The 17,164-nt window shown below is 57.8% G+C and overlaps 1 protein-coding gene and 2 non-coding genes across 6 annotated transcripts in view; 2 read left to right on the plus strand and 1 right to left on the minus strand.

Annotated features, from left to right (window-relative positions):
• The first annotated feature begins 3,542 nt into the window (after window positions 1-3,542).
• TRNAV-CAC (transfer RNA valine (anticodon CAC)) lies at window positions 3,543-3,615 on the plus strand. Its single transcript has one exon. It is a non-coding gene; the product is annotated as a tRNA-Val (tRNA).
• A 151-nt stretch (window positions 3,616-3,766) lies between these two features.
• Window positions 3,767-3,838, minus strand: TRNAG-UCC (transfer RNA glycine (anticodon UCC)). Its single transcript has one exon. It is a non-coding gene; the product is annotated as a tRNA-Gly (tRNA).
• Window positions 3,839-4,112: 274 nt separating this feature from the next.
• Window positions 4,113-17,164, plus strand: part of DPP9 (dipeptidyl peptidase 9) — a 41,411-nt gene continuing 28,359 nt past the window's right edge. For 2 of the 4 annotated variants that reach the window (XM_055343458.1, XM_055343460.1), the window contains exons 1-5: window positions 4,113-4,265; window positions 5,104-5,155; window positions 7,280-7,370; window positions 11,190-11,443; window positions 16,472-16,584. In XM_055343458.1, coding sequence (XP_055199433.1) covers window positions 7,315-7,370; window positions 11,190-11,443; window positions 16,472-16,584 — 423 coding nt within the window. In that variant the 5' untranslated portion in view covers window positions 4,113-4,265; window positions 5,104-5,155; window positions 7,280-7,314. Of the gene's footprint in view, window positions 4,266-4,842; window positions 4,862-5,103; window positions 5,156-7,279; window positions 7,371-8,235; window positions 8,590-11,189; window positions 11,444-16,471; window positions 16,585-17,164 lie in introns of those variants that run through there. The other 2 variants (XM_055343459.1, XM_055343462.1) reach the window with 2 other exon arrangements.

Here is a 17,164-nt window from a genome sequence, read left to right on the forward strand (position 1 = left end):
GAGTTTAACATGTGACATTTCCTTAGAATATTTCCCAGTACCTATTTCCATTATTTCGTGCACGTTATTCTCAGACATCCGAAGGCATCGGATGCAGCCGGCCTTTGCAACAGAGGTTTCCCAGATCCGAAATCCTGAATCCCTCTGCGCTTCCCTTCTTTCTCTTCCCCTTTCTGCTTCCTCCCTCCAACTCCTGGAATGGGTAGACACCTGGTAGGACAGGCCAGCAATCCTGCCTGCGGTGGTGGTGGCCTGCTTGGTGACAGGCAAATGCTGGGGTGTATGTTGGGGGAGTCGAGAGCGTCTGACCTTGAGATGCTGGGGTCTGGGGCTGAGTGGGGCTGAAAGGGAGGGTGGTGTGGGCAGTGCGGGGGGGGGGGGGGGGGCAGTGTTGGGGGACGGTGGAGGGGGGGAGACACTGCCTGATGCCTGGTGGTCATGTTCCTGCTGACACCTGGTGGAAAGAAGCAAGTATCATCCTTTTCGGCCTGGGCACCTCTCTGAGATGGTGGCCTCCCCCAGATGGCCGCAGGACCTTGCTGAGGAGGTCGCACCCAAGACGAGGGAGGGAACAGCAGGATGTTACACAGCACACTGGCTGCCCCAGGTGGGTTTGAATGACCCAAGAAATCATTTTAAAGGAGTTTGTGTTTCTTTGTGTTTTGTGTTGGCACATGAGTGAGCTCTCAGGCCTTGATGAGGTTCACAAGGGAGATGACATGTTTTCTGAGCTCTTCCCCCTCCACCGGGAAGCCCACCTGTATTACTCCATTCCCGCTCCCAGGCCTTTTCTACTTTAGCCAAGTCTCAATCATTCATAATTTCAAGAAATGTGTGGCCCCATAGTGACACATAGGTAACAAAATAGATTTAAACAAACAAGCAAGCAGGCAAGCAAACCCCGCACTGGTGGAGTTCACACTCCAGTGGAGGAGACAGAGGAGAGACGAGCAAACAAATCTACAGATGGGATTGTTTCCGAGACCAATAAGCCACTGAAAGAACATGGTGAAGTGATTGAAACGGAATTTACGGATGCTGACGTGGATGTTTCCTCTGAGGAGGTAACATTGAAATCAAGAATTGGAGGAGGAGAGGTAATGAGCCCTGACAATGCCTATGCCAGAGGGCGCAGCCTGTGCAAAGGTCCTGGGGCAGGGCCCTGCCTGGCTGTCGGAGGAACAGTGAAGAGGCCTCTGTGGCTGGAGCAGGCTGAGCGAAAGGGAGAGAAGGGAGGGCAGCGAGGGGACTCGCCCAGGGCCCGGTCATGGGGTGGACCAGGGAGATGGCTAGTCAGTGGGGAAGAAGTGATCAGATCTGGGGTGTGTTGAAAGTGGCGCTAATTGGATCTGTTGAGTGATTGGATATGGGTGGGGGAGCAAGGGGCCCAGGGCAGCCCCCAGCTTCTGGCTGAGCATCTGGAAGGAAGGAGGAGCCGTCCTCAGCTCCGTCAGGGCGATGGAGGAAGAAGCAGCGTCAGTCTGGCCAAACTACCACAGACTGTTTTTTAAAAACACGAACATTTATTTCTCACGGCTCTGGAGGCTCGGAGTCCAAGGTCAAGGCGCCAGCAGGTCCCATGTCTGATGAGGGCCTCCTCCTGGGTCACTGCCCATTGTCCTCCCCCTGGGTGCTCACAGGGCAGGAGGGGCAGGGAGCCCTTTAGGGCCTCTCATAAGGGCGCTCATCCCACTCAGGGAGCTCCCCCCTGACCTAAGCCCCTCCCCAAGTCCCCACCTTCCCCTGCCATCATCTTGAGGGGTAGGTTTCAACATCTGGATTTGGGGGGACATGAAGGCTCAGTCCACAGCAAGCAGGTTCCAGGAAGGTGGGGAGCCCCATTTGGGCCATGCTAACTTTGGGATGCAGATGACACCCTCCACCCCTTGTATGGGGACATTGAGGGTCAGCTGAACCCCCAGTCTAGAGCTCAGGGGAAGCCTGGGTGGGGTCAGGACTCTGGGTGTCCACCAGGCATAGATGCGGTTTGAACCCTGAAGGAGGATGAGGCTGCCCGGGATGGGTACAGGTGAGGAGGGAAGAGGGGTGAGGGCCTAGGAGAGGAGGTGTCCAGGGAGGTAGGGCGGAAGCTGTGGCCAGTGTGGCATGAGGAGGTTCTAAAGTTTCCCTCAAATGTGCTCACTCATCACCATCCCCAGGACAGCTGGAACCTCTGCTCCGTCCCCCTTCCCGTAGTAGGTGGTCATTAAATCATTGTGCAATGCACGAATGAGTGAATGAGTGAATGATTGAGACACTATGCTGCGGTCAAAAAGGGTGTTAGGGAACGATGTCCAATAAGGAGGGAAGAGTAATGCCGTCCACCAACGTCCCCGGCCCAACCCCCGGAGTCTGGGACCACGCTCCCGCACCGGCAAAAACCACCTTGCAGACGCAATAAGGCAGAGAGATTTGGCGAATCCGGGTGGGCTCTGCATAGTGACATACGGGAGAGAGGCAAGGAGGTGACAATCGCAGGAGGACAGGCAGCCACAGAACCAGGGGCTGGGGTGGTGTGGGTGCCCGAGGTTGGGAGAGGCGGCCTAAGCGATCCCCCGGGGAGCCAGCCATGCGCACACCTGGCCTTCACCTGTCTCCAGCACTGGACGTAGCAAGTGTATGGGGTTCTGCAGCCGCTGTCTGAGGTCCTTTGTCGCAGCTGCGGCAGGAAACCACCAGAGAAGGTCTCCAGGCTTTGCGGCTGTGACAGCGCTCGGTGCAGCCCTCCTAGGCCCCCAGGTGGAAGGACCCCCCCCCCCCCGCAGGTGTCTTCCCTAATTTCCAGTGGTTAATTCCGCCCCCCCCCAAGTCCATGTTGAAATTTATCCACGTGTTTGTTTCCATTTGATGCAGAAAAGCAACATCACGATACGTTCTCGACGTTCTGAATCCCAATACACCTACTTTCAAGTTCCAGTATTTTCACCAAGATGCTCTGGGGGGTGGGAGGAAGAGCCTTTCAAAAAATACACTAAAAGCAACAAACACACAAAACTCCCCAAATCCGCTAAAACAGGTAGAGAGGGGCACACACACTTTTGCTCTTTCCTGAGACCCCACGATGGCTCGGCAGAAACCTGCCTCGATTTATACAGTTTTGATGTTGTTCATTATGGAGTTATTTTGCCCCAAATTGGATATTTTAGTATACTGGATTAAAATATCATTTACCTTGATGATTGCGGGGTGTTTTTTTTTGGGGGAGGGGCTTAATGTCTGCAGGTGCGACCACTGCCTCGCTCCCCTCGCTCTAATCCTGGTCTTGGGGTGCAGGAGAGGGGAGCAGATTTTACAGCAACGGGACCCTAAGTTCTTGGCCATGACCTGCCCGCCCTCCTCCTGGCTTTCAAGAAAATAAAAGTCTGGTCTCCCACGCTGACGCGCTAGCGGGGTGCATCGGGGCGCCGCTCGGGGTCGAGGGGGGCCCCCTGCCCGCGCTGCAGCCTCCACCACGCACCTGGGAAGGTCGAGGGCCCCGGGAGGGCGCGAATCCCAGACGCTCTAAGCCCTATAAGCCTCCCCCGGAGCCGCGCTGTCCACCGGTTTCCGTAGTGTAGCGGTTATCACGTTCGCCTCACACGCGAAAGGTCCCCGGTTCGATCCCGGGCGGAAACAGGCCTGCGTTTTTTTTCCCTCCTCTCTAGATTTGCAAAGCCTATTCCCGCCTATAGGCTAGTAGACGAGCTTTTAGCTGTCGCGCGTCACACGTTTTTATTAGAAAAATGTAATTAGGTTAAGAGAAAGTAGAAAAGGGAACGCCCTTATCTGCGTTGGCCGGGAATCGAACCCGGGTCAACTGCTTGGAAGGCAGCTATGCTAACCACTATACCACCAACGCTCCGGCGAAACGCTCTCTTCTTACACACTATTAGTAGAAGTGTGACGGGTCCGCCTGGGCGATACCAAACCCTGCGGGGGTGTCCGTCTCCGGTGTCCCTCCCTGCCCCGGAAGATGCCGCCCCAGGGAAATTCCAAGCTTCCAGCCGCCAGAGAGCCGATCCGGGGCGTTCCCCCCCCCCCGAGCGCCGCAGGCCCCTTGGTACCTCCCGGGCGGTGGCCAATCGGCGGCCGCCGCCTGGGCCGCTCAACTTCCGGGTCAAAGGGGCCTGAGCCGCCGGCTCCCCCGTGTCCGCCGCCGCCGCCGGCCCCCGCGCCCGCCACTTCCGGGGCCGCAGTCCCGGGCATGGAGCGTCTAGTGTGAGGCGCCTCCGGCCCCGGGACGCCCTGCCCAGCCCGGCCGCCGCCCCGCGCCGGCCCCGAGCCCGGTGAGCAGCGCCCGCGCGCCCCGTCCCGCGTCGGCCGCGACCCCGAACCCGCCATTGACCGGCCCCACCTCAGCCCTGACCCTGGGCCCGCCGTCGACCGGCCTGTCGGGGGCGCTCGGCCGCGGCCCTGCCGCTGACCGCACGCGGGCTCCAGCCGTCCCGCCCCGGCTTCCCCGCGGCCCCAGGCCTCGTCGGCCCCCTTCCCCTCCCGCCCCCGCCCCCGGCGCCGGCCGGGCCCCCCGCGGCTCGCCCCGTCGCTGGCCGAGCCACCTGGCCCGGGTCCCTAACGGGAGTGGCCGCACCCACGGCGCTCTCCTTCCCCGCGGGCCCCGGAGGTCCCCTCCCCCTGCAAACACGCTCCCGGACCTGCGTCCTGCCCGCCCCTCCGCGCCCCTGCTCTCAGCTTCGCCCCGGGGCGCGTCCAGCCGCCCGCCTCCTGCCCCCGCCGCTTTACACCAGCCCCCACACTTCCCCATCCACGCTGCAGCTGAGCCGTCAGAAGTGCCCCGTCCCCCCCCACCCCAACGTGAGGAAGTCGCTTGTCTCAGTGGCAAGAACCAACGTGCTTTCCAGGAGCTGGGGCCGAAACCCTGGAGGTTTGCGCCGCGCTGCGATCCCTGGCTGGTTCCCGGGAGAGCTGGGCCAGATGGGAGGGCTTTCTCCCAGGTGCAGCTCGGGGCATGCGGAGGGCACAGTGCCATCTGCCCGGGGTCTCCAGAGCCTGGCCGGGTAGAGAGAATCAGGCTGGGCAATCAGGACTCCCGAGCGGAAGGAGAGCCGGTTGTTAGCCAGCCCTTCCGTTAACCTGCTGCGTTAATGGCCTGTGTGTTCTGTCCAGGTCCTGTCCCACGCCTGCAGCTGGAATGGAGGCTTTCTGGACCCTTTAGAAGGTCAGTTGGGGTGACCGTGATGGCTGGTGTGTGGGCCGGTGGGATTCATTTGCATGCTCTGGGATACCGAAGGCTGCAGGAAGTGGTTTTCTACAATCCTGAGGTCACTGGCCTCCCCCGGGGCGGTTGGCTGGGACCCAGGCCAGTGGCTGTGGCTTTTGTGCGCCCTTTTTGTGGACTGTTCTTTCCATCCAGCATCTTCCTCCGGCTGCCCCAGTAAGAACACCCCCTGGAAGATTGTGGGGGAAAGGAGGGGGAATGTGGATTGTAGCCGGATCTGGCGGAGGTGGAGCTGCATTCCCCTACGCCTGACACGGTGCCTGGCGCTCAGGCAGCATTTGGTGGGGAGCCTGGCTCTAAACGGAGCCCTGGTCCAGTTCTCCCCGCGGCAGGACTTTCAGTGACTTGTCTCGTTGGCAGTACTAGCTGTCACGTGGGTCCTGCCACATCTGGGAATTGTGATAGCAGCCCAAGACATAGGGAGCATGTTAATAAAGGGGGAAATTGAGGCACAATTTAACCAAGAGGTTAAGCAGCTTCTCAAGGTCACGGAGATGAGAAGTTGCAGAGCCGGGATTTGAACCCGCATCTCTGACAACAGCAGCCCCTCTTTTCACCGCAGGCCTGAGAGTGAGACCAGTGCTGCTTATGGTGACATTTAGCCTCCTGTCTCTCCTCTCAGTCCTGGGATCACACACTGCTTTCTTTTTCTTGAAGCCCCTGAACACCTGCCTGCCTGGGACTTGGCTCATCAAGAAGGTGTTTGGTTGCCGACCAAGCCAGGGCTCCCTTTGACTTTAGACAGCATTCAGGGGAGGGCAGGGACTTGTTGACTTGTTAATTCGACCCAAAGTGCTTCGTGTATGCCAGGCATGGTTCTGGGCTCCGGGGATACAGAAGGAACTGGACAGATGTGAGCCTGGCCCCCTAGAGCTGACATCACAGTGAAGAATACTCACCCAGAGCAGGGGTTTTCCGCCTCAGCACTGGCGATGTTTGGGGCCAGATCATTCCTTGCAGTGGGGAGTGGAGGTGAGCATCCTGTGCCCTGTGGGATGCAGCCTTCCCTGGTCTACATCCCAGTAGCATGCCTCCCAGTGGTGACAACCAGAAATGGCTCCTGGGAGCAGAATTAGCCCTGGTTGAGACTTACTGGGTTGGGGGGGAGCTCAGCTGACCCCCAAGAGACTCTATATTCCATAATCTTTTGACCTACTGAGGTCCTAGGATGTTGCACCACTTAAATATGTGAACTAAGTGGGAGGGAGAGAGGAGGTGACTCACAGATGCTGGGGTTTACCATCTGACCCATCAGGGATTTATTCTAGTGCCTAGTGACGGCCTAAGGATCTTACTCAATTTTTCCCCCAAATAAAGAATGCAGAGTTCCTCCTCCTCGGTTCGCTCCATGCCAGGAGCACCCACAGTTGTGACAACCACAGTTGTCCCCAGACATCACCTGGTGTTCCCCAGGGGTGAGGTGGGGTGGAGGGCACAGTAGTGCCCCTTGAGAGTCACTGTCTTAGACTTACTGCTGTACAAAAGGACCAGGTGGTGTGTGAGGGTGACAGGGCAGCCACTTTGGACTGGGTGCCAGGAACAACCTCTGAGGAGGTGCGACTGGGACGTGGAAGAGAAGAGGGGGCAGGACGTACAGAAAGCAGGGGAGGGCGTCTCAGGCAGCAGAACTGGTGAGTGCCAAGGCTCTGAGGTGGGAAAGGTGGGAAAGGAGAGTAAGGCCACGGTGGCTGGAGGTCATGGCCAAGGGCAAGGGGAGAAGGTGAGGTCAGGAAGGCCATCAGAGAGTGGCCACTGTGGGGAACTTGGGATTATTCAGATTCTAGTGAGCACTAAGATTGGCGTCCGTGGCGTCATTTGGAACTGCCCTCTTCTCAGGGGCTTCTCGCCTTAGGAGGACTGCACCTGCATGACAAAGATGCTGGTTTCTGGCGAATGCCTGGCACCCTCTCAAATTTCCAGGCAGGGCCTTGTCACAACGCTCTTGGCATTCGGTGTCCCTGGAGTAATGGGGGGCTGCCTGGAGAAATGGGAAGGGGAGGAGGAGGGCAAGATGGGGCCCTCCCAGACTACTGGGAGTGGCAGCTCTGGGGTCTCTGCTTGCAGGCTTCCCCACCCTCCTGAGATCTGCAGAGTGGTTAATGCGGAAGGTTAAGAAGCTCCGCCTGGATCACGAGAACACAGAAGATTGGAGAAGGTAAGGGGTGTGGTCTCGGGAGCCTTGATCTGTAGGGATGTAGCAGAGGTTCCCCAAATTTCTGACAGTGTTATAGATCTGCCCCCCCGCCGCCCCTTTCCGTGTTTCCCCAACTCTGTTCTGGCTGTTTTGCATGAGGAGGCAGTGTGGGCTAGTGCAGGGTTTCTCGGCCTGGTCACTGCTGACATGGGGTCAAGTCATTCTCCATGGGGGCCCTCCTGGGCACTGGCAGGGATGAGCAGCACCCCTGGCTCCACCCCATCGATGCCAGCCTTACCCCAGACACTGCCTGGTGTCCTCTCAGGCAGGATCAGCCCTAGCTGAGAACCCCTGACCTGGTGCTTAGGATGTGGCTTTCGGGTCCAACAGATGTGGGCTCCCCTCTGCTTCCTTGTGGGGGTGATGCTGAGCCTTCTTTCCAGCCTCCCAAATGCGGCTGACCCCTGAGCTCACCTGTCAAGGTTGCAGTGGGAAGTAGTCACACTTGTGCACCTGAGGCCCGGTGAAGACCGTAGCAGGTCCTCCGCTGAGCCCGCCTGCTGCACTGCCAGGGTCTACTACTCCTGGCGTCATTTGCTTTTAGCAAGTACAAGCCATCAGACAGGCAGGAAGGGCATTAAAAGAGGTTCTGGAAGACAAGTGTGATACTGAACACAGTGATTCATTTCCCAGACACACACTCCCAGTGTCTGGTGGGTAAATGCATTAGGAGGTTACTTAGCGAGGGAGACCCGAGTCCTGCTTGTTGCGTGCCTTGGGTCCCCAGTGGGCCAGGCTGGGCTGCACACCAAGTCTGTGAGTCTGGTTGCGACCTCAGGAGGCCCAGGTGATGCCAAGGGCAGCCCTTGTAGGGCAGAGGCTGGCCTTTTGTTTCCGGGGAACCCCCACCTGCGGGGCACTCGGGCATTTCCTCCCTGGAGTGCAGTAGGCCCCCGCCCCTCACCTCCTTAGCGCCTGCCTTCCTTCCTGCCTTATCACTCCCTGTGGTCGGCCAAACGCTCCCAGACCTGCAGCCAACACTGAGCTCTGCTGTTCCTTCTTGCTTTCTGCCTGCTTCCCTCGTCACAGGCCCCGCTTGGGTCTCTGGTGGACACCTCGGGGGACCAGTGGTCCTGGCTGTTGGAGCAGCAGCTTACAGATCGCAGAACTCCCCTCGGGCCCTGACCGTGACTGCACCGGAGGTCCCAGGCTGCTTGCTAGTGGCCTCGTGGTCTGCGAGGTATCTTGCTGACTGGCAGAAGGAGAGTGGCAGTGGACCTGGCCTAAGTGGCTTGGAATCCACTTTCATTTCCCCAGCTGTGTAAACTCTTGAGTGGAGAAGCCCAGCACTGCCTGGGGTAGGACGGGAAGGGCAGCGTTTACTTAGCCTCTTCCTCATCGCGTGCCACCTCCTTTGCGGTCTCTCTCTGCTTCTGGGGGAACAGAGAGGTGAGTGGAGGACCAGGGCATAGCACCAAGCCTTGGCCTGTCTGGGAGCTCAGGCTGCCTGGCCGCATCTAGAAGATTTCCTAGAAGTTTCTCCCGATGTTTCATTTCATTTCTCATCTCCTGGATCATATTTTTGCTCCTTGGGCTCTCTGCAGTGACCGGAGGCAAGATCTTTTTCATTGTTCTTTGCTATGGAAATTAGCCACATGATTTTGTGAGTGCTTCTGCTAGGCTCTTAGCTTATGGGGTCCCTTTGGGAACCCTCAAGGTCATGATCTGTTTTTCTGCTGTGAGCAAGGCTTGAATTGTGGCAGCAGTTTCGGGGTTGAGGGGGGAGAGGTGGGCTGGGCCTGTTAGAGGAGTCCCCTGGCCTGGTTTTCTGGGCTTGTTGCCAGAAGTGCTCCGAGCGATGTGGGTTCTGCAGCACTCAGCCAGCTCTGGCCCTGCCCCCAGCCCCAGCCCCTGCCCTGGCCCTTGCCTGACACTGCCTGTGCCCCGCACTGCCCTGGAGGTAAACCACAGCCCTGCAGTGGGCCAGGACGCAACGTTAGTCTCCTGTCTTCTCTGGTTTGGCTTGGGGGACCCGAGGGCCCTGAAAGCTCCGATGGCCCGTGATCTGTGTCTTCAAAGCCACTGTAGGAAGTACTGTACTGAATGCACTTTCTGTGGCTGGGGGGGGGGGGGGGCAAGAACCCTCGGCTTGCTGTGTACTCCCCCGCACCCTTCTCCCCCAACCTGGCTGGGTCACATAGGACTGAGCAAGGGAGGCATTTCTGCCGCTCATCTGATGCTGGGTCAAGTTAGAAAGGGGACTCTGAAAATCAGCCCACAGAGGCCGTTCTCAGAAGTGTCTCTCTCCCATTGCCTCTTGAAGCAGCAGGCAGGGGTCTGTCTCTAATGGTGGTGACTTGGTGGGGGGCGGGGTGACTTACTGGCAGGGGCAAGGTCTTCTGGGAAGGGAGGGCACAGCTCTGCCTGGTGCTTCTCTAAAGCCCTTGGCTTGTGCTGTCCCTGCCCCTGGGTCTCGCAGTAGCAACTCCCACTTCCGACCAGCGAACCCTGAACTCCACCCACAAAGCAAAGCCACTAATCCTGTAGCAAAGCCGCTAATTCCAGAGCGCAAGGAGTCCCAGCATCCAGCAAGGCCTTAGTGCCTTTGATGCCCACGGAGGAAGGGGAGGCTGCCCTGCTCACTTTGGCAGGCCTCACTAGAGACCCCGGGTGCTCCAGAACTGGGTCACTGTGGCTGTGTTTAGATTTCCCTAAAACAAATATTTGCCTGGCCAGTCCAGTCTGGTCAGGAAATGTGCTGAACAGCAAGGGTGGGAGAAGGGAGGGAGGGAGCCTCGGCCATACCTGCGCAGGGGCTGAAAAGAGAGGGGCTGTCTTGAGGGGCATCCATCCCCTCCTCTGGGGTTCTCACATTGCCTGTGCACAGCTGTCTGTTTCTCTGAGCCCCTTTGGTGGGACACGAGAGTTTCCCCTGCTGGACCCAAGCTGGATGGCGCGGAGTGACGAGCTTTGCCAATTCGTTCCTTATGCTCAGTTCTTTGCATGTGAGTTGTGTCTCCCAGCGGGCTTAATGCAAGATGGTCACTCCACAGCACTCTGTGGGAGGCCTGCTGGCAGCTAGACAGAGACCTCATGAGGTTTTAGGGACACTGCCGTGAGTGGGACAGGCGATCAACAAACAGCTGTTGTGACGAGTGCTCTGAGGGCAGGGACGATGGGCAGTGTGTGTGTGTGTGTGTGTGTGTGTGTGTGTGTGTGTGTGTGTGAGAGAGAGAAAGTGAAAGACTGTTGGAGAGACCGGCCTCGGAGCAGATGGTCATTGAAGGTTTCTGACGACCCAACAGATATTTACACTAGGATCTGATTAGAAGTTAGTCAAGCAAAGTGAGAGGAAAATGTTTCAGGCAACAGAAGTAGCACATGCAAAGGCCCTGGGGTGGGAAAGAGTCTGGCCTGTTTTGAGGAGCTGAGAGAAGGCCATTTTGGCTGGAGGACTGATAAAGCGTGGGAGGTTGAGGTTCAAGAGGTTGGCAGGGGTCAGAGGACAGAGAGCCTTGAAGGCCGTGACAGGGACTGGTTTTTACCCCAGGGGCTGTGGAAAACCAAGGAAGAGCGTTAAACAGTAGGTTCAGATTTGCAGTGGGTGTGTGGGGTCTGTTTGTGAGACTGTTGCGATCAGAGGTGGCAGTGGCTTGGATCTTAGAAGTGTTCATGATGGTGGAAAGAAATGGAATAATTTGGGACATATTTAGGGGGACTGGGAGAGTTGCGTGGGGGAGGAGCTCATCTCAGGGAGGTCAGGAGTGTCTGACGAGGGGGCAGCTCGTAAGGGAAACTTGGGTATCATCCTCTTCCCACGCTCTCCCCTCCCACTCGTAGCTTCTCGCTGAATTCCGAGGGGACAGAGAGCATGGCTACAGGGGCACCAGTGTCCGACCGGGGTGACGCCGTCGAGATGGAGGACCCGGCATCCCGCTTCCAGGTGCAGAAGCACTCGTGGGACGGGCTCCGGAACATCATCCACGGCAGCCGCAAGAACTCAGGCCTGATTGTCAACAAGGCTCCACACGACTTCCAGTTTGTGCAGAAGACGGACGAGTCGAGCCCCCACTCCCACCGCCTCTACTACCTGGGTAAGCCCCCCAGGTGCCCTCAGGCCTGGTCGGCCCCCTTGACCGTGGCAGGGTTTCTGGGACACTGTTACTAAGTTCTCTTGTCTCCAGAGGCCAGCTGGTTCTATTAGAAGGTCCAAAAAGATGGGCCCGGCCCAGGGCAAACTGTCCCATGAGGCCACGCCACCCATGGGGACATCTGTTTACAGGGAAGGTCTGGCACAAGGTGCCCTGTGGGGGTTAGGAGTGCAGGTGAGCGGAGCAGAGGGCGGCCCACTGTTGCAGCAGTGCTGTGGCGGGAGGGGGGAAGGGGGGTTGCTGACACTGTCTCCACTACCAGGTGGCTTGGGCCTGCCCCCCTGAGTCATTTCCCCACCATCTGGGCAAGGCAGGGCAGGGCCGGGTTGGATCAATGAATGACGACTCCTAGTACTGGGAGTCACAGGTAAGTCCTCGCCTTGGGCTGACGTGCTAAGAAGGATCCCGAGGCTCAAGGGAAAGGTGCCACGATTGTGTACTGTGTGTGCTGTGGTTTAACACCAGAGGGTGGCTGGCCACATGGTGCCATCCCCGCCCTAGATATCTGGATAAGCCAGTGAACTACTAGTGACTTCCGTCTGTGGCATGCGCCTTGTGAGCAGAAATTTCTACACCACCTGCAGTCAATTGCAGGCTTGTGCTCCCTGCCGGCCTGGTGAGAGCCTCAGGGCCCTGTGAGCTTCACGTGGGCCTGGCTCCTGGTAGGTGGACAGTGAATACCTATCTATTGAGCAAGCAAAGGGCGTTGCCTTATTTTGCCTGAGGGTCTGACAGGGCCCACAGGAACAGTGCTGAGCATGTTCCTTTGGGAGCAGCACGACACATGACTGGTGACCCAGGGCAGGTCTGCAGCCTCAGCTCTCAACCCGATATTCAGGGCCCGTTCGGCCTCTGAAGACCCACAGCCCCGGCACGATGCTGGCGGTGGCCAGGCCTTGCATCAGTGTTGAATGAGGGGTGGCACACACCTGTGACCGAAGGTTGTCCTCTGCCCAGGGCCGACCCCCGCTGAGGGCCCTGGCAGTGACTGCCGTGGATGCCGTCTGGCTCTCCCCAGAGCTGACGCAGCAACTCTCTTCGTAGAGATGCACGTGGAAACCACATGGTGGTTTGGTGACCACGGCGTTAGAAGAGAAGAGCAGTGGTCTAGAACAACAGGCTCAGCAGGCAATAGCCGTCTGTTCCGGAAATCCAGTTTTACTGGTACCCAGCCACACCTGTTCATTTCTGTACCTTCTAGGGCTGCTTCCGAGCATAGTCACAACGGAGGTCATACGGCCCCCAAAGCTGAAAATACTGTACAGGGAAGTTTGGCGGCTGGGGGGGGGGCGGGAGGGGGTGTCTTTTACCTGGAGGGGCGTGGCTCCTGGGGTCACAGCAGCCAGGGCACGTGGACTGGTGGCTGTGGCTTCGGTCTTCCCCACAATCCTGTGACCCTTAGCACAGCTTTGGACCCCTCGCCAACTCAAGCTCAGGCTGCTGTCCTGGGCAGGGTACTTGTGTACTGTGATCCAACACCAGGAGTTGTTTCCCCTGCCGGAGTTTCCTGGGGCTACTACTGTCACAAATCACCACCGACTTGGGTGGCTTAAGACAACAGAAACGTGTTCTGTCATAGTTCCTGAGGCTAGAAGTTCAAAATCAGTTTTCCCGGCCAAAATCGAGATGTCAGCAGGGCTGCACTGAGCTCCCTCCAGAGGCTTTAGGGGAAAATTGGTTCCTTGCCTCTTCCGAGTTCTGGTGGCTGCCAGCGCTCCTTGGCTAGTGGCTGTGTCACTGCCATCTTTGCTGCTGGGGCCACATGGCCCCCCTTCTTCCGTGTGTCTGAAAGCTCTCTCTGCCTCCCTTAGAGGGACACATGATTCCATTTCAGGTCCACCTGAAAAATCCAGGTTACTCTCCCCAACTCCAGATCCCAAACTTAATTCCCCCTGCAAAGTCCCTCTTGCTGCAGAAGGTAACATAGTCATGCTCTGGGGATTAGGACGTGAGCACTTGAGGGCCACTGTTTAGCCAACCACAGAAACCCTCTGAGCTAGTTTGAGCCACCAGGCACACCTCATAGGAAGGACACGGGGGTGTGCCAGGGAGCCACCTGGGCCTCATGTCATGACCCTGAGAACCTGGAGATTCGTGGGGCTTGGGCATCTGCTCTGCACGTGGTCTCCTTCCACTGCCATGCTCCCAGGGTTACCCATCTCAGGTTCCGGCAACCAGCAGAAATGGATGAGCTCTCTCTGAATGTCTGGGAGAGGGAACCAGGTGGATTCAATGCTTGTCTGCAGCCTGTGCATGTGGCTGGGGTTGGGGTGAGTAGGTCCCTGCAGTCTGCAGTGGGGAGGGGGCAGCTCTAGCCAAGGGCTCTGGACTTGGCAGAGACCCCAGGACCTTCCTAGGACATCTCAGAGCCATCCTGCCTCTCTGGGGGTGACATTTCTTACCCTTGAGCTAATCCATCTGTATCACTTAGTACCTTCGGGGTACCTTCAAGCTCCACTTTGTGTCTAAGTTCTTGGGACAAACATCCCTGAAGCCCCCAAGTATTTATGGCAGGTCTTTATGCTGGTGTAGCGCCCAGGGGAATCCTGGCAGCCAGCTGATGTTTATGGATGGAATGGAAACAGCCTCCTTGGGCCATGCCCAGTGTGCAGCCTGCCCCCTCTGCTTCCCCTGGGAGCCCCTGCCTCCTCCGTGGGCGCCAAGCTTGCCACTTGGTGCACAGGGAGCCAGTCACCCTGGTCTCAGGGAAGGCCCTTTCAGATGTGCGCGATGAAGTCCAATGCAGAAGAAACGGACAGAGGGGAATGTGCCGGCTTCTGTGGCCAGGAAGATGGGACTGTGGCAGCTCCGGTTCCAGCGCTCAGACTGCAGCTCCCCTGTTCCTTGTGGGTTTGCTTATCCCCCTGCAAATGGGTGTCTCGTGTAGGACAGAGGCCTCTGGGACAACTTGGGGAATCCCTGAGAAGGAAGAGAGGCCTCTGTGTCCTCACGACATAGAGGAGAGCCCAGGCCCAGTGCAGGTCATGTGCTCATTGGGCTGCTTCGTGAGGCCACAGGACTCGGGTACAGAAATGGTGCTTGTGCAGACCCAGGCCGCCTGTCACACTGCTGGATGTTGGGGGTCGGGGTGCTGTTCCCAGTGCTGGGGTGGAGCTAGTCAGGGAAAGCAGGGGAGAGGCAGGGACAGCAGAAGTCAGAGCCCAGGCTCACATGCCCAGTGTCACTGGCCATCACAGGTGCCAGGGCAACACAGGGAATGTTCTGGTTTGTGCCATTTGGTGCCATCACTTACTAATCTGCTGGGCAGAGGATGTGGCTCCAATGTCCTTGGCAAGGCCACACTGTTGACTTCCTGTTTGGAAAACCCTGGCTCTCCCAGAGAGTCCCGAGGACAGGGGCTCACACTGCTGTATTGCAGACAGCCAGCAGCTCCTCCCAGCCTTCCACACTGCCCCATGACAATGTTTTTTAACGAGGTCTAATTCACATACCCTAAAACTCACTCTTTCAAAGGTGGACAACTCAGTGGTTTCTCGTATATGCATGTCGTCGTCGAACTTTCACTAATTCCAGAACGTTCCATCGCCCCAGAAAGAAATTCCAGACCCATTAGGCATCGTCCCTCTCCCCCCACCCCTAGCTTCTGGCAACCATGAGTCCGTGTGCTGTCTCTCTGAAGTTGCCTGTTCTGGACATTGCACATAAATGGGATCATGCACTGCAAGATTCCCGTCCCCATTTGTTGTATGAACTTCAGAAGGAAGAACGCCCCGTGGGCAGTCTGGACAGGCAGTGTCACGCCGGTGCCTCTAGCTGGGGTGAGAGAGTGGGACTCCACAGTGTCCAGGGTCCCTAGACGTGGAATCCCAAGTGTTGCCCACCCGTACATTTACATTACCTCTGCATTTTTCCTTAAAAAGGTTTCCAGAGGAAATCTTATTAACGTATATTCCTTTAGATATGATCTTTTACTAATTACTTCACCAGTGTTGTTGTAAGTGGAAAACCCGTTGGATTGCTGTGTCGAGAGGCGGCCTGTTGAGATGACTGGAAAGGGAACAGACATTACCTGTCAGCCCACCTGAGCACCGAGCTTGGGGTCTCCCTGTCCCCCACTCATAAGAGCGAGAGCATAGGGGAGGCGGGCCTGAAGAGAGGCCAGCGCCCCATCGAGTCTTCTTCCCAGGGGAACTCAGGACTGGGGGCATCTATAGTCCATTGTTTACCCGTGAACAGCAGCCCTGCCGTCGTCCGTCGAGTTGAAAACACTGGTGGTCAGAAAAGTTTATTTGCCACAAAGAACGCAGCAGCAGCTTTGATGATAAGATGCACCCGAGAGAGGGAATAATGTGAGAAATGGCCATTTGCTACCAAGACAGGCCCAGGTCTCTTCGAGTGATGCGTCCTGGGCGCCGTGGGTCGTGCTCTCTGTCTCCTGCCCACTGCGTTCACGCAGAATCCTCACTAGGCAGCTCCTGTCCTCTCCTACAGGGTTACCTTAGATCGGCAGGTGGGGTCTGGGGACACGTGTGGTTGTCACCACTCAGGTGCTCCTGACCTGGAGTGGGTGGGGGCCGGCAGGGCTGCTCAGACACACGGTTCCTGGCTCCCTTGCATACGTTTGCTTTGACTCTGACCCTGCGTCAGTCTGTGGCCTCCGGAAAAGCCTCTAACAGAGGACACCTGAGACCCGAGCCTCACGCATTGAGAGGTGGGTTTCACTGGCCTCCCCTTTGTTCTCTTACGTGCTGTTTCTGTAGTAACTATGGGCAAGGTATCCGTCCACACACCTCAGGGCTAGAAGACCCCGTAACTGTTGCTAACATACTTGCACCCAGAGTCGGAGTGTGCGTGGGGAGGGCATGCCGCTAGGACGCGCGGGGAGGACAGGGTCGAAGTGGAACCAGCCATGGGGAGCCAGGGTCCTGGCCTGAGGCCGGCCCTTACCCCAGACCCTTTCCCTGTCCTGGGCCAGGTCCCCCATTCTGGTTCTTCTCTCTTCCCCCCAAGGGATGCCTTATGGCAGCCGCGAGAACTCCCTCCTCTACTCGGAGATTCCCAGGAAGGTCCGGAAAGAGGCCCTGCTGCTCCTGTCCTGGAAGCAGATGCTGGATCACTTCCAGGTGAGCCGCATGTTACAGGGCTCCGGCAGGAGCTGCCCTGGGCCCCACCCATGGCTGAGGACGCCGGCACAGGGCCAGGCTGCCAGGCCACACACATTTCTGTGGGCCCTCAGCCCCCGAGCAGCTCCAGCCTGGCAGGTAGCGCAGAGCCTGTGGAGACGAGTGTGGGCCCCCCCCACACACTCTACTCAAGCCCCAGAGTGTGCGCTCTGATAAGAGCTCTTATCAGAAGCATCTCTTCCTTTTCGATGCCTCATCAAAGACTTGGAACCAACCCCAGGCCGAGGCCCATTAATGGGGTCTGGGCTAATAATTAACATCATCCAAAGTCAGCTCACCTGGGGGGGGCGGGTGGAGATGGCTGGTGAGGGACAAGGGGGCCTCTTGCGTCCATTTCTGTTGACTTCTTTTTGGTCGTAAAAGCAGTGTGACAGTACGGGGTGGTGGACGGGTAGTGGCACATTCTGGATTTCTCTGCGCCGATGTGACAGCTCTCATTTCTGCCATCCCTGGTAGGCCCCAAGCCGACCGAGCATGGGGTTCATTGTGCTTTGTGTTCTGCTTTTAAGAAATGCGTTTC

The sequence above is a fragment of the Nyctereutes procyonoides genome, unplaced genomic scaffold, assembly GCF_905146905.1.
Source record: "Nyctereutes procyonoides isolate TBG_1078 unplaced genomic scaffold, NYPRO_anot_genome, whole genome shotgun sequence".
Lineage (NCBI taxonomy): Eukaryota > Metazoa > Chordata > Mammalia > Carnivora > Canidae > Nyctereutes > Nyctereutes procyonoides.